Here is a 26,222-nt window from a genome sequence, read left to right as displayed (position 1 = left end):
AAACAAATAATTTGGATTCCTGCATGCCAGGAGTGAATATTTCAGAATTGTAACTGAAAAGAGTTCTTAAAATGTTGAGGAAAACCTCATTATTTTCAAGGCAGGTTTGTTGGGTTTTTTTAACATGAATTATTTCTCAAGTGCTTCTGGAATATAAATTACCATGATTAAGAAGAGATGAACTGCACTTAATTAAGATATACATTTAATCCTTATTTACTTTTCTCTTTATGAGAAAATTTATACTAATTGATGCATTTTATTCTTCTGCTGTAGAAACAAAATACACCACACACTTTTAGTTTGAGTTGCAAATATTGGTCTAGAACCTCACAGTGTTTAGTCAGGCAAACCTCAGTGAATTGCAGAATTGGGTCTATTATTTTCTGTGACCAGCAAATTACATGGCAGACTAGTAGGAAATGTAAAAGAAAATAACAATCAGATCTTTTTAGCCAGGCACTGTGTTGCTTCAACCATCCCAGCTATCAGTGAACCGCATTAAGTTTTATGACTAATGAATAAAACTAACTGTGTTACTGGCCTCAACTTTGCTTTCCCACGAAAACAGAAATACCACATACCTTTTATCCTACATTTTTGCTAATTGAAGGGGTTGTTGTACCTTCCACTTTTTAAAGGAGAACATTTTGCCAGAGATAAGCCTTAAAACTAATAATGAGACAGCAACTTTAAATTATTAGCAACCTTAAATTATTAGCTGACCAGAAATATTCCTCAAAGGTCCAGAGCTGATTAAGCAAAATTGGTGTTTGCAAGTCTTGAGTAGGAAACCTTGTGATTTGAGTAATTCCTCTGACATGCACAGCAGATGCTGTTTCTTTTAAAATAACTACAATTTTTAATATTATGTATTTGATAATCTCTTTACCCTTCATGAAAATTTTACAGCATGATTGCATGCATACAGAGATAGATTTAGAGTCATAAACTGTTCTCATTCTGCTTATCTAATTCTCATTGACACCTATGTATATTAAGCAGCAGATGTAGGGCAGCTTGAGATGGATTCTTCTCTCACTGACACTGGTATAAATGTGAGTTTCTTCCTTAACTAGATGAGAGGAGGCTCCATAGCACCGAACGCTTAGTCGGTCCCTGACGCATATTTCTTGTTGAAAGGAAAAGGCTCGAGGCTAATTTAAATGTCTGGATGGGAGTTGGGTGCCTATCTGAGCTCTGGGAAAGCTTCTAGGAAAGAAGTTTGGGAGGGCCCTGGCCACGGCCTGGTGCACTGTGCCTGTTGTTAACGTGCCCCTTTGCCCTCGCAGATATGCCCTGTGTGCAAGCGCAGTATAGTCCTTCACCGCCCGGTTCGAATTATGCATCCCAGACCTACGCGTATGGCTCGGAGTACAGCTCAGACATCATGAACCCTGACTATGCCAAGCTGACCATGGACCTGAGCAGTACCGAAATCACTGCCACTGCCACCACGTCCCTTCCCAGCTTCAGCACCTTCATGGAGGGTTACTCTGGCAGCTATGAGCTCAAGCCTTCCTGCCTCTACCAAATGCAAACTGCCTCCTCTGGCCAGAGGCCCCTCATAAAGATGGAAGACACCCGGCTGTCCCCATACCAGCCCTCACTGCCCCCATCCACAGATGAGGGCATGCCCAGCACTTCCATGTACTTCAAGCAATCTCCACCCTCCACGCCCACCACACCCGGCTTCCCTGCTCACCAGGGCCTGTGGGACGAGCCCCCGCTGCAGCCCACTCAGACCTGCCTGCCTCCCGGCCACCTGATGGACGCCACCCCCATGAAGACCGTGCCTCCGCGCTTCCCTCTCTTCCACTTCAAGCACTCGCCTCCGCACACGCCGTCCGCGGCCGCCCACATGTGCTACGACCCTGCCTCCCTGAGCCTGCCCCTGGGCTCCGACAGGCCCGCCGCCAGCCAGGCTCCCATGGAGGGCCATTCCTACGGGCTTCACCTGGCCAAAAGACCAGCCACCTTAGCCTTCTCACCACTCGGCCTCAACGCAGCCACCTCCAGCCTGATGGGGGAGAGCAGCGGGAGCGGCAGCAGTGGCCTCCCGTCTCCGCCCAGCAGGAGCTCTTCGTCTGGGGAGGGCACCTGCGCTGTCTGTGGAGATAATGCCGCCTGCCAGCACTACGGGGTGCGGACATGTGAGGGCTGCAAGGGCTTCTTCAAGGTGAGAGCTCCGCGCTTCGCTTCCCTCCCTGCTTGCTCCCACCTCACTTCCCTCTGTCCCCACATGCTCCTGGTCCTGACCTCGGGCTTCAGGGACATGGTGTGTTAAAACTCAGGGTCCCCTTGGCAGGGTGGGAGGGAGACCCAAAGTTTTTTGAGGAAGGTCAAGGAGAGCCTTCTGTAGGATGAGAGGATCAGGCAGTCTCTGCTGGGAAGAGGCCATGGCAGTGATCTGGGGGAATCATATCTCCGGTCTGCCAGCATTCCTCAATGGAACATAGCTCGCCCCAGTTTAAGCTATAAACTGCATTGGAACTCATTGGAGTACATTCAGCCTGGGTTTTACTCCAATTCCAATTACACTTTGAAAAAAATCCCTGAAATCGTAAAGTCCACTAATAAATACTAATTTTAGGTGGTGGCAGCGCTGCCGCTTGTTGTCCAGGGGCGATCGGTGTGAGCAGGAATTCAGGGTGGTCAGCACCAGGAAGAAACTGGTTTCACTCATGGGACAAACCCAAGTACTTCTTGTTGCTTTTGGTTGCTGCCTTGTCATTACCCTTCAGCTCAGGAGCCCGGGGAGTCCTTACCAGGGTAAAGCTGCTTGCAGAGCAGTGACTAAGCACTGCACAGGGTCCTGGTGCCTGCTCTGCAATGAGGGCAGCTTTGCAGCTGACTAGCAACGCGAATAACTTGCACACAGCAGTTTCTCAGTGGAAGCTCTGTGCTTATATTTTCAAGAGCTGAATATACTCTTTTTTTATCTTAGGTTTGGGTGCTTTGTATTTTCCTTTCAGCAGACTGAGTTGAGATTCCAGTATTAATTTCAGAAATAGCTTGTTTAAGTGAAGACCTTGCAATCGACTTTTGGTAGGATGGTTTTGGGCAGCAAGTTTAAGATTTGAAATGTTTGGGGTTGATTTTGTGTATTTCTTCTTTCTAAGATAGCAGCTATGCCTCTGTTCTGGTAAAAGATACAATGGGAACAAAAACAGTCCCTAAATATTTGGGGGGAGGGCTTACAACATTATTTTATTGTAGGTGGAGCTATTAATAATAATAATCCTTTGACCATATGACAACATACATATATCCTATAAAACTAATTTGTTATTTAGATATAACTAGAAAAGGGACACAAATAACATGGAAAAAGCAACTCTTATTATCCCAAACCTGCCCCTGTGGAAATCAATAGCATGTCCTTGAGTTGTAACTTATTCTGCAAAATTAAACTGTTTTCAGCTCCAAATCACAATGAACAATATTTGCAGTATCTCTTACATTTAGTACATTGAGGCTGTTATTTTATAACAAACACAAATTATGGAATAAAATTTATCCATTAATTTAATTGCAGTGAAAGATTTAATATTGACTGTTGAGTTGATAAATTTGTTCCTGGTGTTTTTTCTAGTAATACTTTTTTGGATGTTATTTATTGATGTATCTTTCATTTTAAGCATGGCAGCATGATAGCTTTTTGCATTAATATTTCTTACATTCTTCCAAAGCTTACCAGGTTTCTACAAATTTTGATTTTATTTTTTTCAACATGACTTTAGAGTTATTTAAATTTACATAACTATGTCATCATTCTGTCTTTTTTCCTCAGGTCAGGTTAACTTTCAGAGAGCATTTAGCAAAACATATTTTGTAGGGGTTTCTTGTATTTTTATTTTTCTCTCTGATGATTTTAATGGCTAACCAAACCAGTTATTGTGGTATCTGACTAACAATAGTGATAGCAAGAGAAATACATTGCAGATAATTTTGATTTTATTTTAATAAGGTCAGCAATAATCAAGGGAATGAACCAAGTAGAAAATTGTTCCCAAAGGGATATTAAAAGCGGAGATAATCTAATCCCCAAAGGTAGATGTGATGACCTGGTAATTTCAGATATGATTTTATCATTCAAAGTTGCCTGTCTCCAGAGACTTGCTTCAGAACAATCCTAGATGATTTTCATTGTCAGCAGCTAGCACTAATAAAATTGTTTTTCCTGCAGGCTAGTGTGTTAGGAAATTAATTTTATCTAATTATATGAATTGCACTGTCACTTTTCATGTTGTAATTAAAACGCATTTTGTCAGGTTCTAAGTTGCTCAAGAAACAATCAGTTTACTATTTTTGTGTTGCATTTTCACAGAGAACAGTTCAGAAAAATGCAAAATATGTATGTCTGGCAAATAAAAACTGCCCAGTGGACAAGAGACGTCGTAACAGATGCCAATACTGCCGGTTCCAGAAGTGTCTCAGTGTCGGCATGGTTAAAGAAGGTAAGGACTGTGGCTATTTATGATCCCAGAAAACTAAAATATTATGTTTAATGAGTCTGTGTCTCTGTGTGTGTGAGTGTGTGAACATGGATGTCTCTACAATAAATTTGACAGTGATGAGATTCATAATTTACCCCAAAATATGTGCATTTATGTAATAATGTATTGATTTTGTGCTTTTCACCCCAATTATCATATTTAGACTATAGACCCCAGAGTTCAAGAGCAGCAAGGTCACAAGAGGATAATTTGACAGTGGCCAAAATGTCTCCTTTATTAACTTTGAACATTGCTCGATAATGCTGTTGGCTTCCCCTTGTTAGCTCACTGGGGGCTGCACTGGACTGTGTGCATTTTAACATAGGATCTCCCTTCATTCCCATAAGCTGATTGTAAATTTGCAATTAATTTAAATGGAAACAGGATCAACTCATTAGTCCCAATTCTGCAAATATTTAAGCATGTGAATAATATTGTGTGAGCAGCCCCACTGCAAATACTGACATGGATAATATAACCTATATAGTGTGACCGTATTTTTTCAAATGCTTCAAGAAAGCTAAAATTACTTTGAATGAATGCCTCTGCCATTTAACAGGGACACTGGTGGTAGAAACACTAAAATCTATATTTCACATTCAGCTTTTTTTCAGCAGTGGAGTGTCACGGGCACACATACACGGGCACACTGACGTGCTGCGAACAAAGCATGGACACAAGGAACACAGCTGGGCTCTCACTAAGCAGCTACATTGCTGCTTATGATCATAGGTCTGACACAGTTCTGGTGCCATTTGTGCTCCTTTGCAATGAAAGAGCATGTGCTGAAACTGGAAAATGCTCTTATTTTTGCTGGTCTGGCCACTGTAAGGAAAGCAGGGTGTTCATTCTGATGGACATTATTTGCCAGTACCTTCACACCTGATTCCCTTGGGTTTTTTTTCACCTAGTTGTCCGTACCGACAGCCTGAAAGGGAGAAGAGGTCGGCTGCCTTCCAAACCAAAGAGCCCCTTACAGCAAGAACCCTCTCAGCCCTCCCCGCCCTCTCCTCCCATCAGCATGATGAATGCCCTCGTTCGAGCTTTAACCGACTCCACGCCCAGGGAGCTGGACTATTCAAGAGTATGTCTCACTTTTCTTTCCCTATTTGCTTTCCGCACAGAAATAATTTGTGAGCTGCATTTCTCCTGACCAGTTGGTTTGCCAAAATGAAATTAAGTGTGAAATTTGGACGAGTGTAGAAATTTGTCCAGCCCGCTGTTGTCTTTTCATGATAGGTGGACAATGAGAGTAAAGGAAGTGCCGTAGATATTAGTGTTTGTAACTATTCATTGTGAGGATCTCAATCACAAAATAATCTAATGATCTGCAGTACATTCAGTGGCTGAGTGAAAGCAAAAATACATAGATAAATATAGCACTCTTCTTGCAAAAAGGCTGTGACAAAACACAATCAATTATGATGTAACTGATTAACCAGGAGCAGGTACTTGAATGTCCAATATCTTAACTTCCATTTCCTGAAGGCTAAAATCTAACAGCACTTCCCTAATATTCAGATAGAAGGGTTGCAGAGTGTGACAGTGGATGAATAGGACAATTCCTGTTGAAATAATAGGAATTTTGCCATTATTTTAATGGCAACAGGGTTGGCTTTGGATACCCCAGCATAAATATTCCTTCAGTAAAACTCACATTTTTAAAACAAGCCTTTAAAAATTAAAATTCTGAAAAATCAGCAAAGCTTTACTAGAGGTTATATGTTTTTGTAACCTTGTTCTTTAATGTAGCATAGTCACAATATAAAAATTCATTGAATATTCTGAAAGCTGAAAAAAATATTCTGTAGTTATCAAAATACAGCATTGAAATGGCTTGTTAAATGCAATTCTTAGGCAAGTTGATACAGGATAAGAAAAGACTACAGCTATGGAAAAGCAAGATCAAATTCTTCCCCCTTAAAGAAATATGATTAAATTTGAGATTGTAAAAAATAGCAGCTGTGCTCAGACAATAGCTCCATTGGCCATTTATCACTTGTTGCTAAGTAATATTTAATCCTAAAGCATATTTACTGCAATTATATAAAAATTAAGTTATGCTATTTTAAACGATACTTATATATATAATTTAGCAATTTAAAGCATGCTGTAACATATTTTCTTCAAACTAATCTGTAAGTATTAAATCATATAATTTTTCAAGTTATTATCAAGAATCTAGCTGTTCAGTGTATGACAACGTACTATGGGTAGAATGCATTAGCAAGATCTACATGTGCCTTAACTTACCCAGAATGTCTCAGGGTTCATTCTGTAAACACCAAGGTGTGTGATGAGCTGTGCTCTTTGATAGAAATCTGCTGGGTTCCACAGAATTACAGGAGTCCAGAGGCCATAGTTTGTATTTATTTATTGATATAAAGTTCTTTTGCTTTTACAGAAAACTGAACAAAAACTATGTACTTTTATGTGATTTTTTTTCTTTGTCCTACAGTAATTATTTCTCTTTTAATGAAAACAATCCACAGATTTAGTTGTTGAGCAATTCTGTTGGACATTACAGGGAGCGTATGATTGACAGTAAATTAATTTAGTCTTGGTAGCTAAAAGATTAAGTATGATTATCTGTTAGAACATATTAATATCTAAGTTTTTCTTTACACTAAAATATATAATAGTCTGTTATGCCCAGCGGTACTGAAATGACAAAAATATTCTACAACAAATTAGTAGATTCTTATGTTTTTCATAGACCATTATACTTATTTTGAAAAGTTAGAGGAGGTCAGAAACAAATGCTATGTAAAGAGCAAGATCAACTGAATTTAATGAATTTATTGAAACATGCCATAAACACACTGCAATGCTAAGATATTCCTATGAAGAATAATTGTGTACCTGTAAAGACTAACTTACGGCATGTTCAGCTAGGCTGTGACCTTGCTGTGCACCACAAATGGGCAGATCTGGAAACCTGGCTTCGGAGTTAGCCCTGACACTTCTGCAGATACGACCTTAATGTTTAGCATGGTCTTAATGTTTACAAGCTGTAATATCTTGACTGTCTTAAAAATATTGATAGGAGTTTCGGAGAAAGGTGTGTATCCCTTCCCTCCAGAAAGCCCTGCAGACACACACACACACACACACACACAGAGCAACCCAGGAAGAAAACAAAACAAAAAATAAGTTACATAAGCTACAAACTTTACACCAAAACGTTGGAAACAGTTCTGTTCAGAACATGGCTGCTTTTCATCTCAGCGCTGGTTTTAACTTACCAGTCCACAGCAGTGGTATATTTAGGTACTTGGTGTCAAAAGGCAATTGCCAAGGGCCGTAGTCTGGTCTCACACCTGTTTACTGGTACAATTCCGAGTTTACGCTTTTAAGGAAGTGAGATGAGAAACAGACCCAATATCTTGCCATTCTTATTCATGCAGGGTAGGCACCAACATGAATAGAAATGTTGCCTTTTCAGAGGGGGAGTGCAGCATTTAGGCAATCATCCCCCCCCTTTCCTGGGCCACAAAATTAAGCACATATCGTGGCTTTTGGAAAAATGAGTGTAGGCTTTCGTCTGTGCAGAGAAGTTATTGTTAGGCTTTTGCAGCTATAGCCATTGATGAGCAACTGATGAAAGCAGGCAAAGGGCAGAGCTAAGTTGTGCTATCAGGCTCCCCAACCTCAGGCTTTCCAAATGTCTTCAGATATAACATACAAGTTAATATTGCTTGCACAAGCAGATCCCTCCTTAAGTAACAGTCATATTTAATTTAACTCCCAAAGGAGCTCCAAGGAAGAGAGGGGGGCAGAGCTTTGCCTCTTGTCTTTCTCCCCGTTTGGCTCCAGTTTACATAGGGCAGGTTTAGAAGTGCAGATCGGAGGAAGCCCTTCCGTCCTGTGGCCTCCTGACCAAGGGCAGGATTGCCAGCTGTCTTGGTCACAAGTTAGGTCAAATATCACTTCTTCTCCATGAAATAATCATGGAAAAAACCCATAATTGTGGTTCATGAAACAGAAACATACATATTGTTTATTGTTACTTGTATCCTCCTAAGTCTGTTACAAGTAAATAATATTTTATTTTGACAACTCTTTTTAAGTTCTAATACTTTATAGCAAGCAGCTGAAAATTATACAATTCCATATAATCTTTTACCTTTCTTCTAAAATTGGTCTCGTGGGATAGACTATGTTAAAAAATACAGGTTATAATTTTTTTTTGATGCATTTAATTTGATTCAGTGCCCAGCATGGGGTATACCACACTGTAGCATTCACAGTTACATGACATAATGCAGCATTCAGCTTCATTAGAAAATGTTTAAACTTTACCTTACTTTTGCCAAAGGAATGTTTTATAAATATTGGGAACAAATTAACACCTGGCATAATTATGCTGTTGTGATGAGTTATATTTAGAATGAACTCATTCAGAATGGGTAGTATATTTTTTCATTTACTGCTCAAAGGACCAAGAACATGTCTTGGCTGAGCAATACCTGTCATGAGGCAGGAGTTTCCATCAGCCTGTTAAGTTTCCCTGTGCAGTAAGAAAGAGTCATAGGTCAGCCGCTGTGTAGCAAAGCATATCTCCCAGAGCCAGAATGCACACTTGTGGCTTGCTCTGCAGCTTCACTTAGAGAGGGTCCAGAACATGCATGGTCTCTGAAAAAGCAAATTGTCTTTTCCTACCCATTAATTACTTGTGTGCATCTTGCTGCAGTCCGGTGCCAGGAGTAGTTGATTCCTGATGCTTGAGCATCCTCAACTGCTCCATTCAAGTGGGGGTCTGAACACAAAGATGATGCAGCATACAGATTTCTCTACTGCTGCTCCCCACCTTCTCTGTATTGTGATCTCTACCTGCCTCAGTGTCACAGGATCCTTTGGAGCAGCTGAGGCAAAATTTGTCTCCATATGAACTTTATAAGAAGGATTGCACATGTGTCACCAGCTGATTAGGGATGTGAGCTGGAACTTACTGTGATAAACTCATGCAGTTAGTGTTGGGTAAGCAGAACAGAGTCACTAAGAGCTAGTACCAGGACCTAGATACAGACAGAGGTCTCTAGGGTTGCTATGGTTCTTCCATCAGTCAGCAACTCTGACATTTTGTCCTTCATCCCTTACCTGCCAACAGCAACCAGCTCCAGCTAGGAGAGGCAGAGTACAGGGCAGCTACCTGAGAAGTTCTGCTTGCTGCCCCATCTCTCAGTCCTGCACAGAGGTGACTTTTGGGTTGCAGTTAGCAGCTTGGGTGATATCTGCAGCCCACAGTTGTAATATGGTCCTCCCAGGCTGCCAGACCACTGTTAGTGATAGGGAAAGAGTTTTTTTCTGTTTCCACTCTGGCTTGGAGAGTTGCTAGAGTGGCCTTTGGGCTGATGGACTCAAGCCTAAATGCATGTGGGAAGTTGTTTCCAAAGGGTATGCAGGCTTCTTTTAGCCAGGGAGACTACCTCAGCCTTGCTTTGGTTGAACTCATAAGAGAGTTCCTGGGTATGAAATCTCTCCCAGAAATAACCCATCCCTGTCTGATGATGAGGATGTTACTACAATAAATGCCACATTATTCAGTACCTGTTCAGAAAACCAGCAGCACTTTCCAAGCACAGAATTGAACTAAGCCACAAAAGCTCCTGTTGTATTTTCTGCCAAGAGAGAGAGAGAGCAGTGTCAAAGGAGTGACAGGGATCCACTGGTGATGAAGTAGGAGATAGTGGGGAGGGAGCTGTCAGAGGGTCACAGGGAAGCTGAGCAAGCTGAGACTGTCAAATGGCTGCCTGGAAGAGTTATGGCCACATAAGCAGGATAATAGGTTCTGCTGAACCTCAAATGCTTCAATTTGAAGGATAAGAGGTGATATGGGGCAGCTGGTTTACTTTGAACCAATTCTGTATTCAAATGAAGCAATGCTGCATGTGTTAGATAAAATGTGATTTATCTTATGTGTCTCTATCACTGTCAGATAAAATGCACTTTGTGAGGTTTTGGAAGAAATCTGCATTTATGACATACTCAGACAAATTCATCAATGGGAAAAGTGTTTCATTGTAGTAAGCTAAATAATGTTCCTCTTCTAGTGTGATGCAAATTATCCTACCCACCAGGTTTCTATTTCTGTTTACTAATAGCATATAGATACTTGTAAAATGTGATATTGTATTTTAGTTATAAATTTGAAATTACTTCTATACATATGGAAATATTTTTGTAATATCTGAATAACAAAATGCCCGTAGGTAACCAAATAAGTAGGTAGATGTAGACCGATTTTTTATGTCTTTGTAAATAATACCAGCTTTGCCACAGAAGGAAATGTTGTTGGGCAAGTAATGCTGTATGTTTCACAGAATGCCCTTAAATGCATATAACCTTGCTTTCTGTGGCTTTCATTTTAGTACTGTTCCACTGATCAGGCTGCTGCAGGCACAGATGCAGAACATGTACAACAGTTCTATAATCTTCTGACTGCCTCCATTGACATAACTAGAGGCTGGGCAGAAAAAATCCCAGGATTTACTGACCTCCCAAAAGAAGATCAGACATTACTCATAGAATCAGCTTTTTTGGAGCTGTTTGTACTAAGACTCTCCATCAGGTAACTATGTATTTAATTTCCTCTTAAGATGATGTGAAAAATCATCTATCTGAATATTTTTAAGGAGTAAATATGGCGCTATCTTTGAACATTGTCATTTGTACCAAAAAAAAAGCACAAAAAATCAGCAATGTCTGCATACAAAGGTTGTAATGTTTAATTTGTTTTACACTGCAGGAAAAATCAAGATGGTAATTTAAAAAGAGATCATAGGTGTCACTTATGTGCTTCTTTTACTTGATCTGTCCCATCTTTTTCCTACATAATAATCAAAATTGATCCTCAGGTACTATTTGACCAAGCCTTCTTCATATTCTTAAGTATGAAATATAGAAACACACCTCAAGTATTAAAGTTTTTTTCTTTTCCCTTTGTCATCTCCCTTTTAAAATATTTAAAATCTTGTTCAGATTGGTTTTCTTTTTAGTTTAGCCAAGTCATTTAATAGAGTGAGATGCTGTTTGTCAGTCTAGAACTAGTTAAGACACTTTACCAAATCCACTTTCAGGAACTGGCAAAATTGCAGACTGGTGATTTCAGCTGTGCCATTGTTTATTTAGGTTGAAAACAACCTTTGCATGTGTTTTTTAACAAAATTATTGGTAATGGAGAGGGAAAAAGAGGAGAGTTTGGCTGTAATTTCCCTCTTGCTGACAGGTTTTCAAATAAAAGAGTTTATGCAGTTATGTGTATTGTCCTGCATTACTGCACATGTTCTCCGTTGTTTTTTGCTTGCCAATTTTTACAATCTGATAAAAGCAGATGATACTAAGTATATGCTGAGAGTTGCAGAACCTATCTTTTTATTAGTTTTGTATGTCAAAATACACTCAGTATTCCTTTGGTTCAAACATACAGTATTTAATGCAAAATGTCTTCTCTGTTTATGCCTTTGGGCAGGACCAAAATCTTAACTAATTAGACAGTCTACACCACATGCTACAGCTAACCTCAGGCTTATAACTCTACCAAGTAAGCAATCACAGAAGCTTGTTTGTTGTACTTTGGCCCCAAGGGAGAAACATATTGTCAAACGTGAATGCCCACATATGTCTCAGGATAATATGCCTTGGATTTTAAATGACAGACGCTTCAATACTGGTTATGCATTTTTCTGTAAAGTAGAAGACGCATTTGTAATTTTTTCAATTGTTTTTATTTGAGGTCTGATACTGCTGAGGATAAGTTTGTATTCTGCAATGGACTCGTGCTTCATAGACTTCAGTGCCTTCGTGGATTTGGGGAGTGGCTCGACTCTATTAAAGACTTTTCCTTAAATTTAAAGAGCCTTAACCTTGATATCCCAGCCTTAGCAAGTCTATCAGCTCTAACTATGATTACAGGTAAGTGCTCCTTTGCCAACAGAAAGCTTCATACTCTAGTGCTGTGCTTTATTGTAGATTCAAGCATTTCAGTTAATTTAGCTATATTCAGGGTGAAGAAATTTTGATTTTTAAGCACTAACATGCCCATCCTGAAATTGTGGATTGACATTAGGCTATCAGACACTCCTCTTAAAATGTAAACTGTTTCTTTGCAACTTCATTGTTTTCTTGGAGTAGTCTCTAAAAAGCAAACTGCTTCCAAGCAAATGGTGTAGTTCCTACAAAAATATTCAAGGCACTAGCTGAAGTCCCAGAAAATATTAATGAAATTACCAGAGCTAGGTCTTCTGTGTAGGAATAGTAATATCAAGGCAGCTTGAGACCTAGAAGCCATACAGCTAGCACAGCTCATCTCTCAGCAAGATAGCTAGACCAGAAAGAGTACTCCATGAGGGCAGGCAGGCTTATTGGTATAGCCAGGCCAGCCTAGGTATTCCATGTACTGCTTTTCTGAGAGAGGAAAATCAGAGAATAATGAGAAAAAAGTCACATTCCACAGTAGTACAAAAGCTTTTGGGTGTGCATGTGACCATATGACCCTTTCTGCCTGCTGGGGTGAACAGCAGGAAACTAATGTCAGAATCTGCCAAATCTGTCCAGTAAGTACAAAACAGAGGAACATAACCTTTTAAAGTGTAATTTTTGCATTCCTGAAACAATAAAGCCACTGCATACCTTGGACATCTTGCAATAGAAGAGTCATGGCTGATGGCAGCAGAAGGGGTTGGGAGAAAGGGTGTCTGACAACCACTCAGCAGAATTTGGAGCAGAAGTCATCTCCACAAAGAGCCTCACACTCATACCAGAAAAACTGGTAGTTTAACAGTGCAACTGTGTCATCAGTGTGAGACAGGGCTTCAGTGTGCCCTGAGCTGAATCTTCCCAGGGATGTATGTAAGCTCCACTGGGATAGATATTGATTTCCTTCTGCTTTTCAGTCATCCACTACTTTGCAAGCAGTGGCCTCAACAATACCAGCTGTAGTCTTCATTTTACCCAGGATGAGATGATGTCAGGGCAACCCTGAGATAAAACACTCAATGACAGATATAAAAAATAAAATTGGCCAATTCCTGCTGACATTTGTGGGACCAAGATTTTGGTTTCAGAGTTTGCACGGTATGCTGCCTTCCTGCATTTTGGTGAAGGGTTAATGTATGTATGTAGCTCTTTGTTTCTTAAGTATTTTCAGTTTCTTTATTAATTTCTGTTCATTTCTTCTGCAGTTGGAAAGGGTACTTTAAGGTCCAAATTCTGTTTTCTTTGATAAAACATTTAGGACCAGAATAACTAATTGAAGCTGCTTTACTCTGTATAAAAAAATTCCTGAAATGAGTGGTATGTTAAAGTCAGAAAGAACATTCCCAATTCACTTTTTTTCTCCTGAATGTATACATCCACTTGCATATGTTCACGCATACTTACATATATGTGCTATAAACACCTACATATATGTGTATGTGTAAGCATAATTATATACATACATAATGTTTTTATGTATGTATATGCATTTAGAGATCTCTAAATCAAGGACAGGTGCTGTCCCTCGCTCTATATATTTACATACAAGCATATATGCTCATATATGTAGCACATATGAATAATTTAGATTATTTTCTATATATGAGATATGTGTTTTTTAGGTAGCAATAGGTAGTTCTTGATTATCCTCCTGGAGACTGAGAGTATGCAGGTTGATGAACAGGATTCCCAGCAAGCTAAGTGAATGTAGCAAAAGCAAATGTATAGGAGGAAAACTTACTCCCCTTGCAAAACCATGTTCTGTTTTAACATGGTAATTTATTCAGTTAAAAGCACTGCTTGCTTGCCCTTTCATGAGGAGTCAAAGTTGTCCAGTGACTGGTGCAGTTCACCCTAGGATAATTAGAAATAGGTTTTAGTTGGACATAACCCACATTTCTTCTTTTCCTTGATCACAACACTTCCAGGAGTTTGCTATATTGTGCTGGTCTTCCCAAAGTTTCTAAACAAATGGAAGCAGTAGTTGCCTTTAAAAGGCAACTTCTTTGTACATACAACTTCCTTGTACATACAAGCTTTAAGATTTTTCTCTGTTTGTCAAGAAGCTCTTGATTTTCTCTCCTGTGTGAGATGGCGTTTAAAAATAATGTTGTTTTCTGCTTATTCTTTTATTTCATGAGGCTGGTATATCTCTGCTGATTTGGTCTAAGGACAGGATGTATTTTCATGTGATCTAAATTAGACCAAAGCTCTAGTGACTTAATAGTCACAGGTTTCAGATGTCCAAGGGCAGTTAGCTAACTCAGGGACTCAGCCAGAAATTTGGTAACCTGAAAAAATATAGCATTGTATAATGATTAGCAATATTAAAATTATTATTAAAGTAAGTAATAAGTATTACTATTACTATTAATGATAAAGTAAGAGGAAATCAGGTGATTCTAGCTAGCATATTGAAACATTTTATTCAGGAAAACCTTGAGATTTGGCTCTGATGTGGCATCCCACAAGAAATGGCTTCTTGTCTCCTCCCTGCAGTTTGAGTATGACAGGCCACACATTGGTTTTCCGCTAGTCACACCAAATGAGAAAAAAATAACAAAGAGAAAATTTGGAAAAACGAAACCCGAAGTCTGAAATGTTGAACATTTTTAAACATTGTTTTGAGGCTTGGCTTAGATTTGGATGGGGGTTTTAGTTGCCATTCTTTATCTCCAGGGAAGGCACCCTTTTCTGCTGTAATGGATTGTTGGAAGCAATGGGTAGTTGGCAAACTGCTTCAAGCCCTTTCTGTGAGTCAGACCAAGGAAGAGCAGCCTTTCCCAGGAGCACAGGATATCCAGTTATTGAGTACCACTGTCTTTTGTCTTAAGACAACTTGAAATGTTTCACAGGCCACAGAATGGCTGATGTGTCTGGTGATTTGTGGACAAGCTGATGGTCAGAGAGACACCCAAGGCCCTATCTCTGATCTGATTCCAACAGGAAGGGAATCTGACCATGGTTCTCCCATGTTCCAGGTGGATATCCATGTCATTAGGCTTTAAAATAAGAAGGAGTGGGAAAGCTTTCTTTTGTGAATCTAGTTGTTTGCCTTTAGTAACAACACTGCAAAACCAGAATGCTGCCTTGAACAAAATTTTCTTGATTATCACACAAATTGCTTATGATTTGATGACTTAACCAAAAAAGAGGAAAAGAAAACAGCCCTGTGATCTGTAGTAGTCATAGCCTGCTTTAATACTGTACAGCATCTTCGGTAGCATCGAATTCAAAGAAGAATTTCTTCTGGCAATAATGACTTGTTCACTCTTCTTGATTTCATGAGTGCTGTTCTTAGCCCGAACAAAGATGGGCTCTTAGAAAGCAAAACCTCTTGTATACTAGTAATTTTGACATTTTTGCTGAGGGAGAAGAGTAAGACAAGTCACTATTCTCACATATTCTGTCTGTGTTCTTCAAGAGTGACAGGGAGAGCTAACATCTGTCTCCCAATGAAGGAAGAGGGAATAAATGTAGAGTTCGGTGTCGGAGACTAAAAGACATTTCACTGGTCCCTGTGTCCTAAGATATACTGAAGGCTGTTCCTTAATTTTGGGATGTCAAATTGTCTCCCCAGTAGTTCCAGTGACTTTCAATTAACCCTACTGACTTGTTTGGAGCCACAAAGCTCCTTGTCCTATCCCAGCCACAGCTGCAGGTGACAGCATAGGATGCATGGTTATAGGCATGTAGGGCCATTTGTTCTTTTCAATGTAGTTCACTACATTGCTTGCTTTGAGTAAAACTAAAGGTATGTACAATATTTTGCATTATATATTCCATTAGAAAGTCCATATATTTTTGCTTTTTCTATCTATTTTATGTGTCCTGGAAATCTGTGGTATGTTGTCTAGAAGGAAAATCATTATGTCAGATTGCTGATGAATTTTCAGGTCCTCTCAGATAAAACATCAGCTTAAAAGAGCACCCAGAATGAAAGAAGTGGCATCTGGTTTACTGTGGAGGCTTGCAAACAGTTAACTTAGAACTCTGTTGTGCCAAAACACATCTTTTTACTGTAAGGTGCTCCTTTAGGATCTTCCTCTCTCTGTCTCTCTTCTCTTTTTTTACTTCCTTTAGTTGGTTTAGAAAGGCTGGACACAACTTCCTCCACAATATATGAGTATTGCTCTAAGCATCACCCAGAAGAAACTAGGTAGGAAACAATGCATGACACTCACCTCACATGACTATGAAAGTACAAAAAACTAGGTCTGTCATGCTCTTCTCCTTTGGATCACTTATTCTGTTGATATGTAGCCTCTAATGAGCTAAAGAAGAGTGCCAGCAAGGAAAGGAGATGCTGGTCATCTTGGGTCAAGTTCTGTTGTTAATTCCACATGGACGATTTCTATGAGTTTAGTGTGTTTATGGATCACAAATGTTCCTGCACAGTCACTCTGTGATGGATTGGGTGGTGTTGAAGATGAAGCTTTGCAGAGTAGACTAGATACTAACTCAGCCTATGCTTGAAAATGCTTCCTAAACTTCCAAATGACTATTTGTTACGTTTGTTTTAACAGTGTGAAAATAGAAAGACTGAGAGTCCATTGCAGATCATCTCAAGGGCACGTTCTAATTTAGCCTCAAATTTCTGCCTGCTCTAGAACTGCTGGTATTTTCTCTCTCATTCTCCTCATTGATTAGGTTTCCCTCTTGGCCCTTTCCTTTCTCTATCCACATCAAACCATTATTATTTTGCCTACTTGACACTCTCAGTGGGACGCTGCTGAGTACAGAGCATGCTAGCCCTCATTCAGCCAAGCTCTTTCAGCATATGGTTTATTTTAAGTGCGTTACAGCCCAGCCTAGAACCACTATATATATTGGGCTTATTCATACTCCTAATGCTTTGTTAGACTGGCACCAGACCACTGAAGAATATTGTGAGGTTTCAATTAATTAGGAGTTTGTGTTTGTCTTCCTGCTGTTGGGCTTTCTGTTCCAGTTTACAAACACAATTTTTAGCACCATCAGTCATACCAAGAAACAGTAATGAGACCAGTCTGGCTAAAAAGAGTATGACTGCTGCAGTTCCTTCTGTACATGCGTTTGTCCAACCTCCCAACAGAATCGAGACTTACCTACTCTTCAGCAGCAGATATCCTTCAGTCCTCTTCTCAGGATATCCTCTGGAGTGGGTGCTTCATGTGCTGGGTCTACATACAAGCAGGTGGCAGACTGGAGGAGTGTAGGAGAGCTAGTTATAAAAAAAATACCCTCCAGATTGCATTGTCTGCGTTCCCCCCACCACTTAGCTGAGGGAAATACTGTCAGTGTCAAAGTAAAGTACTCACTCCTTCTTTTTCACTCCCACCTCTTTGTTGAGGCAAGAACTCCTTGCTTCTACAGCAACCAGCAGTCTCCGTGTTACATTGTGGTTTTCTTAAAAGAGGGAGCAAACTGTGGTGTTCTGTGTGGCCACTCATCTCACCTGACTTTAGGTACCTTGCACAGCTGATGGAGAATATAGGGCACCTCCAGAAGATGATTCATCCACCCAAAATTGTAATAATCCTCTAAAAACGCCTATCCTTACACTTATGTTAGGAGGGGTTTGGGAGATCTGTGCACCAAGGCTGGGGGTCCCTTGTGAAGTGTCTGAGAGTTAGGCAGGATAAATATGGGCCAGACTGCAAGAGGAAAGGAGACTCTTGGATCTGCCAAATTGCAATGTTCCTGTGTGTGTGCGCATGAGAAAGCTGTAGGCAACTGAGCTTTGTGCTTATTTGAGTTATAGAAGGGGAAGAGGAATGTAAAGGGGGAAGAGAAAATCACATAACTACATTGAAACCAAGATAATCAAGAGGCCTATTTTAAGTCTGCAGTGTTCATCCATTGCATTTCTGGACACCTCAGAATTGAGACTAAAAGTGATACCCTGTGACACAGAGTGGAGAGCCCAGGGTCTTTGAGCTACTTGTGCTCTCTGAGAGGCATTTTCTATAAAGGTAGTGCTCAGTCTGCCTGACCCTGGCATGATCTACCTCAGGTCAGAGGTTAGGGAAAGAAGGACTTGCACAGCTGGGGATGGATTTCTTTGTTTTCTTCCTGTTGAGTTTTTGCTGATCAGTGTAATGATAGCACAAAACCACATTCAGATTCCCGAGAAAAGGAAAAAGGTGTAAAAAACATGCTGTGTTCCATTTACTAGGATGAGCTAAGTTTGCAGAGATTTTGAGGCAAGACTTTTGATGAGTCATTTTTGACAGCATCTCTGCCATAAATCAGCATTTTTCTCACAAAAATCAATGATATCCTAAAGCACAATCCTGGTTTGTTACAAGCTGAGAAATCCTATATTCACTTTACATGTGCCTTTGTCATTATAAGAAAATCTGACTACGATAATATTTACACATCTCCTCAATCAGTTAGAGAAAATCTATTTTGACCAGCTGTACTTCTTGGGATAAATCTTGGCCTTATCATTCCCATGTGGATAAGAACATCCTGTGGAAGACAGCGAATGATTAGAGGCCCTTGGCTTCAGTGCCACTGCACACCCTTACCACAGGGGCCTTGTGCTGCTCCCTCTAGGCTGTATAAGAAAGACTGTGGTTCTTCCTCTGTGCAAACAGAACTGGGCATGTGAAAAAGGCAAGAAAATATGTTTTCTGTTATTTGAACCCTGTTAAATCTTTGAGCAAATTAAGCCCTAGATGCCTAAAGTCTACTAAGGAGAGGAGCCTATTCTTAGATGGGTGTGTTCTTCAGAAAGTAGTTGTGTTCTAACACCAGATACTGCAGTGGCAGTGGCAGTGCATGTGGTGTCCTTCCCTAGCAGAAGGGCTTCCACATAGATGGCTTTGATTTTCTATGGATGCCTTAGGAATTTAAGACTGAAACCCCTAGAGGCAGTCCCAGGGATGAGGAATTGACCCTTATGGAGATTTGCAAGTAGAGAAGGCCATTGTATGGCAATTCACTCAGGGGAGAACAAATTTGGTTTATCAGGGACTGCTTCAATATTGTAGCACCAGAGTTTAAGGACAGAGTATCTCTCAATTCTGAATTTCCACAATTTTGTTATGTAAAGTAAGGCTACTAATATGATAATCTTTGCATACATAGTGTTTTACCTACATTTCATGGCTATTCACAAAAGACATGATTTTTTCATGAAACCTTCTGAACTTGTCAGTGGGAGACAAGCCGTTTAGTTCTGGCTGGGAATGCTAACAAAGTAGTTGCTGCGTGCTCCAGAGACAGAGATAATTTTCCATACTCTGCAGCAAGCTACACACCTACTGAGGCAGTGGTTTGAAAATGTGCTCTGCTAATTTGTAGTCAAGTTTTGGATTCATTCTAGTATCCCAGCTCCCTTCATCTATAAAAATATCTTCACTTACACAGCTAGAAAACAAAACAGATTAAAAGATGGGAACTCTTCAAAGATTGCAAGATTAATTTAATGTCCTGCAGATTCTCTCAGTAGGCTAGTTAAAAAAAAAAAAAAAGCCCCTACAGCTTTTCCAACCTGTATAAAATATTTATCTGCCAAGATTTTTAATGGCAGAATCTGCCTAAGTATTTACTCTCAGTGACCTGTATAGCTAAGGCTTACATAATTACACTATACACCATTTACTGGAAAGGCTTTAAATATTCATTGACTTCTCATGTTTTAATGTAAACAAGGCACTTAGAATACCTAGGGTTTTTAATTCCTGCAAGGTGAAAACGATGTCTGAAGCAGATGTCATTGGGTGGATAAGTGTTGCTTTCAAACAACAGGGCAGATTGATGGTACTTAAATGATAGAGCACAGTAGCTTCTGGACAGATATGTCCATGTCTGCACATCTCTGATTCTGATCCCAAACCAGTATTATTCAGGAGCTAACTCTGCCTAAGTAAATACACTTGAAAAAAAAACCTGTAAAATGGGTGAATATCAGTGGAACACCAGACCTTTGCATTTCTGACTGCCCTCATTGAATCCCATCTGTTTTATTGGTTTGTAAAGAGTATCTAAGCCAAAACAGGTGGTGAGCAAGGAGTTTATATACACAGGCCTGGGCAAGGCATTACTGCACCTGGTGCAGGCATTACTCCTGCTTCTGGAAGTAAAGAGAACTGTACTCTTTTCACTGTTCTTTAAGGGACAGACAGATGACATGTCTATTGCTGGCTCCTCCTGCCATGGAGGAACAAGGCTTTGGGACAGTGGGCACAATGTGGCTACTGGCTGCCAGGGATGGGTGAGAGAAGGGAAGGAAATGACTTTAAAATCATCCAATACAAGAACTGCCACAATTTCTCCTTATCCACTGCTGTCATTGTTTTATATATCTAATTGATTTAATATAACCTGCACTTTCTTTGATTACCATATCTGGCACAGTTCTGTTTCATGTGTAAATTATTAAAGCTTTGCTGTGAAGCCATTTCTTACTTATCTGTGTATAAAGTCATAGACAAATGAATACATCACAAATTTGAGATTTTTGTTCTGAAATTTTTTTTTGTTCTGTTATTTTAGCTCATCCACTAAGCCTTGATAGCAAACAACACAGAATCCTCTCCCCTGTAAAAAGCCTGCTTTTAATGAATCACAAATCTGATTCATTCTACTTATGCATAAAGCACTGTGAATGCATTTAACATCATTGTAGTATTTTAGAAAGATATTTGAAGGGGAACAAACCCCAGTTCCCCTTCCTTTTAGGAGTGCTGAGGTTTTTGTGATGGATAACATAGCAGCTGTTCAGGCATTGCTCACTCAAAGCAAAATAGTTAACTTCCAGGCTTCTTTTATCTTAGAGCTTTTAAAGATGAATAAACTAAAAAGCAGCAGCTGATCAAAATAACAAAGGGTAGTAAGGTGCCTTTAGTTTCTTATAAGAGTGTCTGCAAATTCCTGGTGGAATTCTAGGCTGGGCGCTGATGGAGCTAGCTAAGGATATTGATCACCACTTGAATTCACTGAATAAATAATGGTTGCCATAGTTATTGAGCATTCACAACTGGTGGGGAAGCATAGAATTGTCCAAAACACCTCCTGTGATAGTTTTGCTGGCAAATCACCCAATTAATTCTGTCTCATATCATGAAAATTATGTCAGATATGCAGGATGCTTGGATTCCTTGTATCAGAATTTCAGTCATAACTGAGCATCTCTGTCGCTTGTTTTAGTAGATAAAGAGAAAAGGGCACTTATTTTGTGTGGCAAAAAGGTTAACTGACACCATGTAACCCCAGCTGTTCTGAGAAATTTACTTTCAGAGCACTTTTTGCTCTGAGTTCCAGAGTATGCACCTGGGTTATACCTAAGAAAACGCATTCTCTCTATTTGTGATAGGGATGCTGATGTAGTTTTTCCTCTGGCTTTGCAGAACGACATGGATTAAAAGAACCAAAGAAAGTGGAAGAGCTATGCAACAAGATCACAAGCAGTTTGAAAGATCACTTAACTTTCAGTTGCCAAAACAAAGGACAACCGCTTGAGTCTGCAGAGCCGAAGGTACTGGGTGTTCTGGCTGACTTGCGTTCTCTCTGCACACTGGGACTGCAGCGCATCTTTTACCTGAAACTGGAAGATTTGGTGCCAGCCCCTTCCATCATCGACAGGCTGTTTCTGGACACCTTACCCTTCTGAGTCAAACCACCCTCCTGAGAGGCAAACGCCCACCAGAGCAGGCAAATGGATCGTGACTTATAGCTAACATTTCTGCCCTCACTTAACAGAAAAGCCGCTCCGAGTCTAACATGAGGTCTTTTCTGGCGCTTTGTCCTTACAACCTGAGGCCTGAAACTTACTGGCTTACTGGTTTGGGGTTGTGTTCTTTGTTTTCTTTTGTGTGATTTGGGTTTTTTAAATGGCTAATATGGCACTTTTGGACAATGCTATCCCAGCAGCAGTAAAAGGTTAACATGACTGTTTTAAATCTGTTGTTTAACACCTCATGGTCTATGAGGAGTGAAATTGTAGAAGCTGTGTTTGAAAGAACAGCAAATTGTTGTTTGCCAGGGTAGTATGTGTTTTGTGAGGATACCTTTAGCATACTTCCTGCATCAAGGGCACATACATCAGCACAATCTAAACAAAAATTCACTTTTTTAGCAAGTACATTCAATTAAACATTTCATACAAATCAAATATAGCAAAATGACAATGGCTGTTAGCTCCCATGTTCAAGTGCAATTTTTTAAAGTGCTGTCTTACTAAGTCTCGTTTATTAACTAATTTATTTTACTAGGAAAACAAACAAAAGAAATCAAGGGAGAAAATTACATGCACTAACTTACCTGACAGAGTTTTCCAAACTTGATTCCATGTAGCGTGACTTATTGACAAATGTATGTGGAAGACACGGGAGCAATTGTGGCTCAGTTGTTCCTTAGCTAAGGAAACCCGAGTAAGTAGTGATTGGAGCATACAGGGTCAGTATCAGGGATAGTTCAGTTCTAGACTTCTAACACAAGCGACTTGTTAGTAAACAGACAGAAGATGGTTTTCAAGAACAAGCAAGTCTTGTAAAATAGTATGAATGTAAGTGCTAGGAAGGATATAGTGGGCTGCGTTTAAACATTCCGTGTTCGTACTCCTTTTTGTATGTTTATACTGTTGATGCCATATTAATATGAGATAATTTGTTGCATAGTGTCTTTATTTGTATAAATGTTTGTATGCATGGTATATTGTAATGGCTTTGCCTGTATTTATTGCAATGACTGCCAGCTCATGGGAACCCTGTTACACATGATAACTAAATGGGGTGTTCACACTGACTCAGATACACCAGTTGGAAAACTATATACATATATATAATGTGTATGTATATATATGTATATACCTATATTTGTGTGTGTGTGTGTGTGTGCGCGCGTGTCTTTTTATTAACCATTTGTATATAAAATATCTGTCAAATCACGAGCAGAGTTGTTTTACAGTTTATTTGCAGTGACTTCTAAGGCAGTACTGTTTAGCACTTTGATATTAAAATCTTGCTCATGTTTTGCTAAATTCAAATAATATTTAAAAAGTTCAGTTCTAAAAAACTTTATATGCACTGTATTAAGTCAAAATTTTGTTGGTCATTTTGCTAAAAAAATTTTTGAATGTCAACCTGATGTCACTGTATCTTTTGTTAGCTTTAAACATTCTAGCTTTTGTCTTTTTTTAAACTATGCTGTTTATATGGAAATTAAATTATACAATCAAACAGATGCCAAATGAATTGCCTAATTGCTGCAAAGGATAACCCAGATATCGAGTCACTGTATGGTTTTCAAAAAGTAATCTGGTATTTTATCACTTACTATGTTTGGATGTGCTTTTATGAAAAAATTATTCTTATATCAAGATTTATAGTAGTGTCAATAGGGAAACAGACTTCTAATCACTATAGTTAATATTTCTGGTTTACCTGCAGATAATATTTGGAAAAGTATTGCTTTTTGTATTGACTTTTAAGCTTATGTGCAAACATAATAGCATAATTAAATATCAGAGAAGCTAATGTTTCTTGTAGGTTGCTGTAACAAGCCTGACCAGCAAGACAAATATATTTTGACTGAATTTGCTTTTGTATATACTAAATATATATATATATACACATATATATATATCTACACTCACACACATGTGCGCATACAAAAACATACTGACATTAAATCCAAAAAAAGAACGTTTGCTTTTGTCTCCTTGTGTAAGACACAAGGTCCCTTGAGAAATTACTTTTATCTGTGGACAAATCCTGCCAGGTGCTGAGCACCAGCCAGACAGGGGCTTGCAGGAGCTTTTTGCAAGCGGGCCCTTATCAAGGATTTTCAAGCAAATCAGCATAGTACAGTAAAATTGCTTTTTTGTTGAGCAAGGTTTATTTATTAAGTGGAATGTGAGTGGGAGGAAGCAGGTTGAGAGCCCCGTGTGAGATTTCACGTAGTCTGTGTCCTCCAGTCTTCCATAGATAGTCTTAGCTGTGATACTCTCCCAAATCCCATCATCTGTGGAATTGTCCTTCATGTCAACTTCAATACACTGATTCATCCTAGAGTACAACCGGTGACCTGTCACAGTGGTAAAAGAAAGAGTTAATGCAGAAAAAATCTACTACTATTCTTAGAGCTCTCTCAGTGTGAACATGCCTTTGTCTAGGCAGAATTCAGGAATATATCAGGTGTTAAGGGAGAGTGCCTTGATTTTATTTCAGACAACCGTGTCTCAAGAGTTTCTTCACTCAGCTAACCACAGTACTTTTTTTCTTTTTTTATTTCTTCTTGGTTTTTTGGGTTTTTTTTGGTGGTGTTAACCTGTGGGTTGAAAGAAATGCTCATGTACATATACAATGTAAATTAAAATTATTAAATTGAATAACATTTTTTTCAGAGGCCCCATGTGTGTTGAATAAGTATGCTTAATTCTGTTAAAATCTGATGTGAATTTTTTATCATTTATAAAACATTAAAAAAATTGTCTACTTGAGTCTTAAAAGTGGAAAAATTGGTGAAGCATGCTTAAGAACACTGGCAATTTAATGGCTAATCTTTTGATTAAAATAGCTTTTATATAAACATATGCCTGCAGTATCTGGTTATGCAATCTCAATTAGATATTGAGAGCTGGACCGTGGTTGTCCCAGAGGTTGAACCACATAACGACCAGAGCAGAGAGACTATTCACCCCTCACAGTATTTCTTCTCCATGACAAAAAGGGATTATAGTTAATGCAGAGCTGATGAGGCTGCAGAGAAGGGAGTGGATGGCTACAGGGCTCACAGTATCTATGTCTGGCCAGAAAGAGGACAGATCTCCCATGCCGTATTCAGCTCCTTTGCGTCAGTAAATCCTGCTAAGGCATCGCTCCAGCAGGCACCTGCATCATTTTCTTCAAATGTGCATCCAGCTCCTTTCCTTACTGTGCCGTTGCTTTGCAGGAGGGATCACTTATCCCCTGCCAGACTGTTTGGCTACAAATGCATTTCCAACAAATGCAGTTTTGAGAGGCATCTGCCACTATTCCAGGCATTGCCATGAGTACTGATGGCTCTGGCGCACCTTTGCAAGGGCTGTTCTGCAGGAGCTGCTCGGCTGGAGGTTACATCAAATGATGTGCTGGGCTGCAGGATTGGCAGCCCCTTCCTTGGAAATATGACAAAATGGTTGCACTAACACTTCCAAATTATTTTCTGTTTGGTTTTTTTTTCCCCTATGCCATATTTTTAAAATTTAAACTACAAATCTTAAGGTTGTTAATGATAATGACAATGAGTTTTGCATATTAGACCCCTGTTGAGCAAAATATGCAGACCTTGAGATCAAGCTACACCAGGGTCTGAATTTTCACCCTAGAAGGCAAAGTTCGTTTATCCTTACTGAACTTACAAGTATCTCAGTTTGTAATTATTTTAGCGCCTCGTATACTTAGACATGAGAACAGGTCTGTGTCCTGATCTAACCTGCACTTGTGTCTTTATGTGTGCCTTGTGTGCTTATACCCCTAAACCACATCAGCAGCAGAGGCCTTGTTAAGTGATGTGATACCCAATGGTTTTTGGCAGTGGAAGTTTGGGCTGAGACAGGAATATAATAGCAGGTTCCTCTAGTAGCAACCACCCTTGGACAAGAGACTATCACAAAGGCACCCAAAAATGAGGGACTTTGACTAGAGGTGAGTCAAATATCTTTCTACAGCTTTCCTACTTTTACTTTTCACATTCAGGTTCATTTGCCCAATATACAAAGCTAAAATTTCTGTTATGCTGTAGAGAGGAGGCAGAGAGAGGGGTTTAACTGTA

The 26,222-nt window shown here is 39.5% G+C and overlaps 1 protein-coding gene across 3 annotated transcripts in view; it reads left to right on the top strand.

Annotated features, from left to right (window-relative positions):
• Positions 1-25,002, top strand: part of NR4A3 (nuclear receptor subfamily 4 group A member 3) — a 29,371-nt gene extending 4,369 nt beyond the window's left edge. For all 3 annotated transcript variants that reach the window (XM_058831935.1, XM_058831933.1, XM_058831934.1), the window contains 6 exons: positions 1,293-2,179; positions 4,331-4,460; positions 5,411-5,583; positions 10,871-11,070; positions 12,235-12,413; positions 21,818-25,002. In XM_058831935.1, coding sequence (XP_058687918.1) covers positions 1,295-2,179; positions 4,331-4,460; positions 5,411-5,583; positions 10,871-11,070; positions 12,235-12,413; positions 21,818-22,080 — 1,830 coding nt within the window. In that variant the 5' untranslated portion in view covers positions 1,293-1,294 and the 3' untranslated portion in view covers positions 22,081-25,002. The remainder of the gene's footprint in view (positions 1-1,292; positions 2,180-4,330; positions 4,461-5,410; positions 5,584-10,870; positions 11,071-12,234; positions 12,414-21,817) is intronic.
• Positions 25,003-26,222: the final 1,220 nt, after the last annotated feature.

The sequence above is a fragment of the Poecile atricapillus genome, chromosome 2, assembly GCF_030490865.1.
Source record: "Poecile atricapillus isolate bPoeAtr1 chromosome 2, bPoeAtr1.hap1, whole genome shotgun sequence".
In the NCBI taxonomy this organism is placed as follows: domain Eukaryota; kingdom Metazoa; phylum Chordata; class Aves; order Passeriformes; family Paridae; genus Poecile; species Poecile atricapillus.
This window is presented reverse-complemented; position numbering and strand designations above follow the sequence as displayed.